At 39.7% G+C, this 11,180-nt stretch overlaps 1 protein-coding gene across 1 annotated transcript in view; it reads left to right on the forward strand.

The window, feature by feature from the left end:
• Positions 1–1,399: 1,399 nt before the first annotated feature.
• LOC101859137 overlaps positions 1,400–11,180 on the forward strand; it is a gene marked incomplete at its 3' end in the record, with an annotated part of 39,271 nt that continues 29,490 nt past the window's right edge. Inside the window, 6 exon segments of the mRNA XM_005110557.2 lie at positions 1,400–1,766; positions 3,362–3,581; positions 4,687–4,845; positions 6,956–7,144; positions 9,645–9,700; positions 11,075–11,167. Of these exon segments, the coding sequence (XP_005110614.2) occupies positions 1,709–1,766; positions 3,362–3,581; positions 4,687–4,845; positions 6,956–7,144; positions 9,645–9,700; positions 11,075–11,167 (775 nt within the window).

Genomic DNA, 11,180 nt, shown 5'->3' on the forward strand with positions numbered 1-11,180 from the left:
CTTCTTCTTCTTCTTCTTCTTCTTCTTCTTCTTCTTCTTCTTCTTCTTCTTCTTCTTCTTCTTCTTCTTCTTCTTCTTCTTCTTCTTCTTCTTCTTCTTCTTCTTCTTCTTCTTCTTCTTCTTCTTCTTCTTCTTCTTCTTCTTCTTCTTCTTCTTCTTCTTCTTCTTCTTCTTCTTCTTCTTCTTCTTCTTCAGTAAAAGCTTTTGTATGTACACTGTAGAACAGAATCTGAACAAGAAATTTTAATACCCTTTTTGCAGCCGTAGAAAATACGTTTAACCAGCAGTGAATATGGAAGCAAAACACAAGACTTCTCTAGTGATGATCTGATAAAACGCATTTAAATGCGTTTTACCGGATCACAGCTAGTTAACAGGACGCAGAAAATAAATGCGTTTTGTCAGATCATTCTGGGATTAATGCGTTGAAAATAAAACGCATTTCTACAAGGAAGATCTGATAAAACGCATTCTTCTTGTTTGTTTGTTTGTCTTTAGCTCAAATTCAATCAAATTTGGCATAGTCATGGTAAATGAGATATATTTTTATGTGGGATAGTCAAACAAAAACAACATTGATGTTTGTTTGTTTAATTAGCAAAAAACACTCAATCGCGATTATCTCGAAACCTTGATTTTGAGAAAAATGCGTTTTGTCAGATCACGGTAGATCCGCTTGTCTTAGCATTACATTGAACCTAAGGGCAAAATATGCTCAAAGTCTACTGAATTATCAACAACAACAAACAAAAATAACTATAATAATTACAGCAGTAGCAGCAAAAACAGCAATAACAGTAATAATAATAACAACAAAAGCAAAAACAACAACAACAATAATTGCGGCTGGAACGTTGCGTTCATCCCATGTCATGTTGACTGTGACATTCATTGTTCATTGTTTCAGGAAGCAACATCCCTGCATTCCGGACAAGGCCTTGATGCTCTGTTGCTCTCTCCAGAATGTCGCTGGCGGTCTTTCTACTGATTGTGCCAGTGCATATGTGGTTGAACGTTCTTCTGTTCTTTCCTGGCTGTGACAGATAGGCGAAGCAGCCCGCTTCCTTAATCATCTGAATTATGGTTACAAAGAGTAAACCTAAAGCAACCTATTCCTGGAAGGTTTTTTTTTTCTTCAGAGCAGTACAAAACCTCTCTACATGTATGCATAATGGCAAGTCTCTAACACCTGATACATTCTTGAAATGTTTCACTACTGACGCATTTGTGTGCATTATATCATTTTACCTCTTAGAAAGTCGACACAAAAGAATAAGAGATAGTATAGGACTAGAAGAAGGCGAAATTCTTTCATCGTGACACAGAATGCTTAATCTCCAAACAAAAAGCGCTCTTCTGCTGATCCAACCTTTTTCTTTAGCAGACAGGAAGCTATCCTGAAATAGGGATTACATATTAGCGTGTGCTCCTTAGAGTCTGTACTGTCATGGCCGCCGTTCTTCGTTTCTCTAAAAAAAACTTCGCTGCGCAGCGTGCACAACATAAGCTGAGCCATCACACCATAGTGAAGGACAAATCACTAGTCTCGGTATAGTACAGTGTGTGCAGCATCCCCCACCCCTTGCCCTTCATTTAGCTCAGATTGAGTGAAATTGCTCCCTCCTTGGTAAACCGGATTTATGTCAAAGTGCACGGTCTAGGGTGCTATAATGCAAGTTTATGAAGTTACTTTTTAAAACTCAAACAAATGATGAAGACCCTTATCCTACTTCAAGTACTGTGCTCTCTCGGATTTTATAATTCAGGTAGGTTTGTAATGGCTATCAAGAAACTTACGCAAACTTTCCTAATGCAGGAAATAGATTAGAGGTACGCTCATAAAAAATACTGGTCTATCACATAGGAAAGAGTGAATAGAATAGAGAAGAATGATGATTCCTGTTGTTATGGTTATGGTACTTCGACTGGGTTGTAAAAGGAACCTTCTGTTGAAGGAGACAAATGCAGCTACCTTAAATAACTATACTGAATGCAACAAGGTGGCCCTGACGAAGAGCGCGCTCTTCGGGGCTCCAAACATTTCAAATAGATAGGCTACCACACACACACACACACACACACACACACACACACACACACACACACAAGCTACAACAACAATGACGAACAAACAAAAGCAACACCTATATAAATACAACCCCCCCCCCACCCCCCAATAACAAGAACGAAAGTACACAAAACTCAGTCTCAGAAGGCATGATGGAAATTATGCTCTTTTAATTATGGTGTCCACAGATTAGGAGTTCCTTCTCTTCTTAGACAAAGTCAATTAATTCGGAGATTCTACAAACAGGTCGTGCACAAAAGAGCTCAACTGATTGCAGAAATCGAAGAAGAGCAGGCCTGCAGAAGGATGTCATACGGCATTGAACAAACCATGAGCGGGATAATCTTCACTTTGTGAACCATTACTGTACACCAGAATGATAGCATTCGTACAGTTAGCAGACACCCTTTGACTCATCATGATTTGGAAGGTGTTGTCAAAATGGATATTAAATACTTTTTTGGTCACATGTCCTATTATTTGTTAAGTTATGAGTAAACTATATGTAGTAGTCCGTGTTAGATTGTTCAGACTGTTTGAAATCAATGATTTAAAAAAAATAGTATACCTTTCAAATGAGTTTAGGCCTACTGAAGTGTTAATTCAGCATTAACCAGGGAAGAGTGTATTATGTGGTTTAGCCTATGTGCTGGGATGCTGTATCCCACCCAGCCCTGGTCTGGTCGCACAGAAAAGGCGAATGAACACGAGTCCTAAGTGTTCCAAATCAGTGCTTGGCAACCTTTCTATAATCAGTGCCATCGTTTGCCATCTGTAATAGGCAAACATGTTGGCAAGGCACACTTGCATATTATAATCAGGCGATCTCCATTGCCCACAAAAATTACCAAATCCCCCACAAGTGAGCGACATATATATGAGGTTACTGAACACACAGTGCTACAAATGAAACACACGCACCAACACACACATACAGAGAGAGAGAGAGAGAGAGAGAGAGAGAGAGAGAGAGAGAGAGAGAGAGAGAGAGAGATAGAGAGAGAGAGAGAGAGAAAGAGAAAGGGAGAGAGAGAGAGAGTTTTACGGAGCGGGTGTTTCAGCACGTGAGACATATGTATTTACTATAAATGTCCTGTCTTGTTGTGCGTATGCGTGAGTGCACCTACGCTTTGTAACATCTACTGCCATTGTAAACGATCAAGACAAATTTCTCCCAGCGAGATGAATAAAGATTGCCATAGTCATTGTCATTGTAATGAGCGACCTCGCCCAGGTTGACAAGCACTGATCTATATAGAGTCGATGGAGGCGTAAAGAATGATCTCTTTCCAGGAAATGCCACTTTCGACTCGAAGTTCGTGGTGCTGCCTCTGTTCCTTACGCCCAGCGAAAGACCAATGAACAACACCCAATGGAGTATACAATTCTTATCCAAGCAAGGCCATGAAAATGGAAGCAAAGTCTTCTGCCCATACCCCGGCAAGCAGCCTTACTGTAATGTGAGCCTTGCGAACTCTTCAAACGCCACCTTAAACTTCAACGGCATTACCGGGTGAGCTCTGAGATTTAGTGGGAGAAAAGGGGGTATAGACTGGGGTAGGGTTTGGGCGGGAGGGTGTTTTGCTTAACTTTGAACTTAGATATGTGCTTGCCAGCCAGGGCGCATCCGCCTACTTATGGTGATTTGGTAATTTTGGTGGGCGGTGGTGGTCACCAGGTAGTGACAGGTATTATGGGAAATACAGGTTCTAAAAGTTAGCTTCTTAAATATGGCAAAAGTGGGCGATGGATATGAAAATCCTTACAAACATTGCCCAATTTGTTTAGTTTTAACAGACGTTTGTACATGAATTATCGCTTGGAAATATTCGGTTAGGTTTTAACACCAGTTTTGTTCATTTAGAGGACGCTGTACTTGCGTCAGTGATGGAGTGAAGACAAGGACAGCGTGTTATTGTTGTGAAATAAAGTGCGAAAGCGTAATTCCTTTGTAAATCTTGAATGTACCCTATGACCAATGAAAGGATTATATAACTCAGACGTAGGAGATGTCTCCTCCTCCTCCTCCTCCTCCTTCTTCTTCTTTTTCTTTTTCTTCTTATTCTTCTTCTTCTTCCTCTTCCTCTTCTTCTTCTTCTTCTTCTTCTTCTTCTTCTTCTTCTTCTTCTTCTTCTTCCAGTAGTTTGGATTTGCTTCTCAGACCTCTCTACAATAAAACAGGCTGTTAAGGTGATATACTGTATTTATAGCATATCATAATTGTATTTCAATACTCCCTAGAAATGTAATTTTTTCTCTGGTCTATCTGTCCTTTTTTCTGTTCTCCGTACCCGTGTGTGCAAACATAATGCCTTGTCATGACACCACATTTTCCTACGGCCGATGGGTAAAAACATTGCTTTTCCCCTTCTCTCACCCTTTTTCTTCCGTTTCTTTTTTCCTTTTTAAATTGCAGGTGGCTTGAAGGCGTCACTGGTATGTCGCAAATCTACTCCTCTTCTTTCCCTCCTTTGTTTTTGTCTGTCTGCCTGCTTGCTTTTCTTTTTCCAGGCATCAAAATATGACTGTTGTCATATCGCTGTACTCCCTTTCACTCAAAATCAAATTCATTCTTTCTTATTTGTATTATAGTTTTTCTTCTTTCGATCCATCTCTAGCCCCAGCCAAACGGGCAAGACCAAAGACGTGCTGGTGATTCAGACTGAGAAGAAGACGCGTGTGCGAGTGTTCAGCGTACTGAGCAGGGACTGCATGACGGAATATCCGCCCACACCCCCAGAATATTGGTACACAGAGTACGTGGTGCCCATTATCTCGTAAGTGATTTCATTTTTTAAAGAACAGTTTTCTGTTCGTCGTGGGCTCTCCGACTGGGTTTATTTCTTGAATTTCCCCTTCAAAAACGAACGTTGCTTTTAAAATTTGTTAAATGATTTTAGCCCCGGTCGTTTATTTTTTGTTGATTTTTTTTCAGTTTAAATAATATAACAACATACACCCCCATCGACAAATCTCTTATATTTTTTCGGGGGGCAGACGTCTGTATGTGTGTGTGGACTGTCTGGCTGAGCATTTGATTTTCGTAAGTTCCTGATTTTTTTAATTTTTAAATTTTGTTTGGACAGGTTTAAAGAATACGTAAAGATGTACGCCCTTTTCGACACAATCCACATTATATGGGAGAGGCTGCTCCGACAACACTTGTCTGAGGCTACTAGAGCTGAGTGAAAAGCAACATTCCAGGAGACAGATGGGCATACTCAATGAAATAACCTCAACACTCGGGTAATCAAGCTCACGGCTTTTGCGGGAAGAGGCGAAGACCCAAACAGTCACTACACAGATCTGGGATAAAAATCAGTGTGATGACTCCTCCCCCCCCCCTTCTTTTCAAAACTTACCTGATCTAGTATCGTCGGTAGCCTAGTGACTAAGGTTCTGGACTCGAAATCGTGAGATTGTGGGATCGGAGGTTCAAGCCACAGTTTGACCCGACGTGATGTCCTTAAGAAAAGCAATTTGCATGAATGTCCCATTTGGCTTGGCCCTTTCGGAGATGGAGGTTAAACTCGGAGGTCTCCCTCTTAAATGAAATTGTAGTTAAAACGATACCATTCCACCTTTATTACCTGACTTGATACGTACTTCCTGGTTCCTCACTCTCTGTTGGGCAACATTTGGATCGCCGAGACGTCATATTATGTGAAAGAGGCTTTTAGCTTTTTTTAGAAGTGGAGAGGGGACTTAAAACGTATTTTAATGACCCAAATTCTTTTAGTCTGCCTATTATTCAACATAACAGTACAATCATTTGTCTGTATTCGTCTATCAATTTCCGATGGGCAGTTGGCAGGAGCTCGGTGTGCTTTGCCTCTTCTTTCCTATCAAACATCTATCTCTCTTATCTCTCGTCTGTCTTTTCTTTGTATGCAACTCTCTAGTAAAAGGCTCTAATCTCCGGCATTTACATAAACATAATATTTTCTCTGCAAGTGCGGTGAGACTTATTCAGTATTTATTGGACCAAATGTTGCCAGTGCCGTAAAATCAATCAACTGTTCTTTTTTCTTCGTATACCCGGTGTGTGCTGATTGAGTGTTTGCTTGTCTGGCTGTGTGCTTATATTTGTTTCTGTGTATGTTTGAGTGGCTTTTTACTCGCGCATGTCCAGGTTGGTCTATCACAGCGAGTGCTTGAAGGTCTTTTGAGTGTTTGCTTGCAGGTTTTGGAAAGCGCCACTGGTAGTGGTAGGTCAAATTAAGCTTTTTTTTCCCTCATTATTTCAAACTGTCTGTCTAACTCTTTCTCCTTCTAAATGTGACAGTGGGTGGTTGACAGGTGCTCTAGTGTGATTTACTCCTTCTTTCCTATCAAACATCTATCGTCCTTATCTCCCCTCTTTCTGTTTCGTGTTTGATACTCTCTTAAAACCCCGCCAATCTTCGGTACCTAAATGACCTTATTGTGTTGCAAGAGTGGTAAAACTCCTATAAAAACTAAACTGAACGTGACAGTCATTGTGCCGATGTGTCTTTTTCAAAACTTGTAACAAACTTGTTTGCATATTTTATCCAATGCATTGGTCGTTTTTAATTCCACACCCACTCTGTACTCCTACAGAAATATTCACAGCAGACGAACCGAATGGAACTTTAACTTGCATTTCAAATGATCTTATTTTTGTAATGAATATAGACGTTTTACGCCCACATCGACACAATTTATTAGATCATTAAATAATCTTACATTTTAGGAGGTGAGCTTAAACAGCACCTGTCAGGGATACAATGCCTAAGCAAAAAGATCGAGATAATCGAACAAAGTTCTCCTCACACGGACGTGAATCGAAGTCAGGTACATCTCGCATGTTTTTAAAACAAAATCTTCAGCTCTGATGAATCGAACGGAGCTGTCCTCTATTTTCAGGTACAAAGCATTCATTTGCATAATCTCCGAAAAGTCGACCTCCGTGACCATCCAACTGCGCACCGGACACGGGAAGGAGATATCAAGACGAGAAGCCGTCGAGGAGGAGCCAGAGCAACCTTTGTATGGACATGCTATTCACAACCCTTTCGACAACATGGACTTGACAGCGACAATACACCTATCCGAGTAAGCCGTGATTAGTTTCGTGTTTAGCCCTGACACCAGTGTTTGTCCGCTACCTCAGAATTACAAGGTTCTCTCTGACATTTTTGGCCGTTTTGAGTTACTAAGACCTTGAGGTCAGAAACCAAATTATGTTCTGTCTGCTCTATCAAAACCGTTAGATTTTTCAGAGTCGTCATCAAGATTAAATAAATTGCATTCGAAAAAGCATTAAATGGTGTGAAACTCAAAATATTTGACGTCAAAGTTTTCTAAACTAGGTACTGGGCAGATAGAACTTTGTAATTCTGGGGTAGTAAATTGTGTCACAACATGGAAGTTTTCAGAGTCTCGTCAAATGTTGGGCTTATGGAGTTATTGATGCCATCTTAAACTTTGTACATTTTTCTTGCTTTCGAGGAAAACAAAATAGCTTTAAGTCTTAAACAGAAGTCGAAGTATTTGTGAATGAATGACCACAAGTCTTCTGCATGCAACTCCCGGGCGCTAAACCGCTTCATCATGGACGCCAGTCGTTTGGTGTCGGAGGTAAAAAAAATAGCAAGAAAATGACTGCCAAAATTTATTTGACGACTTCCAAGGCTTCAGTATCCTTGAAAATTGCAAATTATCACTTCTGGTGCCTTTTTTTTATCAATATTTTTCCCGAATGAAAAATGCTGATCAAAGGAACACAAGGTTTTAATTTGTAGTTTTCAAGGACACTCGATCAAACCAGCTACCGTGATGATCCAACTACACACCGAACACGATAAGGTGATAAGATCATACCATTGCTATTCACAACCCTTTCAACATTGCGGACTTTTCAGTGATAATAATAATGCAGGGGTCTCAAACCTGCAGCCCATGGGTCCGTTTGGGCGTGTAGAACTGTTACTATTTAATTTTCGTGGCGTCTTTTTGACATCAAAGTTTAGTGTTAATGCTGTCAGCACGTTTTTCTCACTCTCACCTTCTTGTCGAGGTTTTACTCAGAATTTGTTTCTACTTTTTATCACTATATATATATATATATATATATATATATATATATATATATATATATATATATATATATATATATATATATATATATATATATATATATATATATATATGGACTACCATTGCTCAAGCTCGTGACAGCTAAATGTGGTGAAGACAATTTCATGCTCCAAACTGCTATTAATGTAGATCGAGAAAAAGAGATCGGTTTTAGTTGTGCTTTATTTGGTTTTAATACTTAAAACCTTTGGGTGAGGGATAGAATTTGATGCAGCTCAGGCTCACAAAAGCTGTATCCCGAGCGGCCCCCTGGTTTAAATGTTTGAGTTTGAGTCCCCTTCCCTGAATAGTTCTAGTTTAGCCTGGACACCAGTAGAATTAAATAATATCTTGTCTGTCTTAGTTTCCGTTTTTCCTGCCTGAATGATTATGTCTATGGCTGTTTCTACCCCGCTCTGTTTCTGTGTGAGCATCTATCTATCTATCTATCTATCTATCTATCTATCTATCTATCTATCTATCTATCTATCTATCTATCTATCTATCTATCTATCTATCTGTCTATTGATGAGCAGATAGACATGCAGTCACATAGGCTTGTCAATTTCTGAACCCTTTCGACTATTTATTGTGGTTAAAGTGTGATACCAAAAACATTGCTCTGTTTAATATTCTCAAGTTGTTCTATGAAGGTCTGAAAGTTAAATGACCAACAGAATCTAAAAGCCAACAAATGAAGACAACCATAAAAATGGGTTTCGACACATTCTCTTTCATGTTAGCATTAAGTGGGTAAAAAAATAATAGGTAATTTACGGCACACATCTAAAGCATAAACACATCGACCTATTTTCATCACTTTAATGTACACCCATGAGACACGATCCAATATATATATATTATGTAGGTACTTTTCAAAACGAAAGTGGTGATGTCAGACTTTCTTTAGGAAAAAAAAAACGGGGGGGGGGGGGGGAGGAGAAGGGGAGGAGGAACTACGTGATTATTCTGAAATGTGGGATAGAGTATTGTTTCTGTCTTAAAATAAGCAATTTGGATGGTAGATTATTGAAAATCATTCAACGCAATGGTCCTGTGTGTGCACCAAAAGTGGTGCTTAAAAAAGAGCTAAAGCAAATTAGCTTATGTAAATAACTGGGCCAAGATCATAAAAAGAGATGTTTGATCGCCGGCCAAAGAGAGTGCCATGCATATTATATTACGTCTATGATATGCATAATGATATGTACATGCATTGATATATATATATATATAGATCGACTACGTACATCACGGTTTGTTATTTGTTGTTGTTGTTTGTTTTTCGTGCTAAAAAAAATTGTAAGGAGTGCTAGCTCCGGAGAAGAAAATCATGGAATTGTATCATCACTAGTTAATAGAAATACTTTTCTAGTCGTATTACCCGAGGAGTCAAAAGCTCAGAGAACAGCGTGAGAGATAGTGTTCAGTCTACTAAAATATAATTAACAGCGCCATTTGTTTTCCCTTTGAATAGGTATGAAGCGTACTTGCTGGTATTCAGAGACTTTCCTGCACTTGGGAACGCCACAGGTACAGCGAATATTTTATGGCTTTGTTTTGTTGATTTTTTTAAAAAGTGGGTTGGGTCTTCCCCCTTTTTTGTCTAAACCTAACGCTATTGTAATGTGATGCAGCGAAAAGTTTTTCTGAGAGCCCCTGAAAGGTGGGCATCGACCCTGCCTGTCAAGGGCGAAACGAGCCGAGAGGGATACAAGTTCTCAGCAGAAAAAACGAATACAATTTTTTTCTACACAGGAATCGAACTCTGGTCCTTTGAGTGCGACAGCGAAGTGTATAACAGCGACAGCGCTGGCGCTGGTGATTACAGATGCATTTCTAAAAGTACTAAAGTAAATACTTAACAGAGAAATTATTTTAAAAGTGCCACAAACATATTAATATTGTAGCACGGGGGAACCTGGTCACTTGATGAAAATAGCACTCTGCATGAAACAAACAACATAAACGAATCATGCTAAAAAGACAAGGGCATACCACAAAACGTGGGAGGGAGTCGTTAAAAAGGTCCTCCAACAGAATAATATACCGTGTCTACTACAAAAGCCACCCATCCGGCCCTTGGCCGAACTTTGCTTTCCCTTTTTTCCTCGACATCTCACAATGCAGACAAAAGGAAAGAAAATGTAAAAGCAAAAGTGAAAGTAGAATTAAGTACTACCAGGGACTAACCAGCTACTCAGAAAACCCTCGTGAGCCCTCTAAAATAAAATATGTGCATTCTGTAAAACATCTTTCTCGGGGATTAAAAAAGAATCTGTTTGATATCGTTATTAGTGCTTACTAATTTTCTTACGCAAAGCACACGTCGTTTTGTATGGACTTAACGTCATTTTCGACACTGTTAGGTTGTTTAGGAGGTGAGATCTCAGAGTTTAATTTCCATCTCCACGTTAAATGGGAGGAGAACCTTAACTCGACAAAAAAGAAAACACATTTAACTCCTTGTAGGGGATCCGAACCAGTTACATCCGATCCCTAGTTCTGTACGATATCAGCTAAACTATCGTTCGTTTGTTTACTTTTCCCAATGAGCTTAGGAGAACACCGTCTTTATTTGTTTGCATGTTTGTTTGTTTGCCTTAGTTCGTTTTCAGCTTCAGCTTATTGGCCTTAACAGTTCGAGAGAGAGAGAGAGAGAGAGAGAGAGAGAGAGAGAGAGAGAGAGAGAGAGAGAGAGAGAGTTTGTGTGTATGTGTGATGAGAGAGAGACATGGAGAGAGAGAATGAGAGAGACAGAGAGAGACAGAGACAGAGACAGAGACAGAGACAGAGACAGAGAGTGTTGACGGGTATGGTGTGTGTACATTCACAATGCTGCAGCAAATTTTTCTATGTGGAGATCAATAAATTTAATCCTATCTAATCATATTTTACCTCCACCAGGCGCCTACATCAAGTCAAGCAAACCTGTAATAGTGTATGCCGGACTTAGCGATCGAGAGGGGGAGCTTCTGTGCTCAGACGGTCATAGCATTAGTGAGTCAGTGGG

The sequence above is a fragment of the Aplysia californica genome, unplaced genomic scaffold, assembly GCF_000002075.1.
Source record: "Aplysia californica isolate F4 #8 unplaced genomic scaffold, AplCal3.0 scaffold00909, whole genome shotgun sequence".
Lineage (NCBI taxonomy): Eukaryota > Metazoa > Mollusca > Gastropoda > Aplysiida > Aplysiidae > Aplysia > Aplysia californica.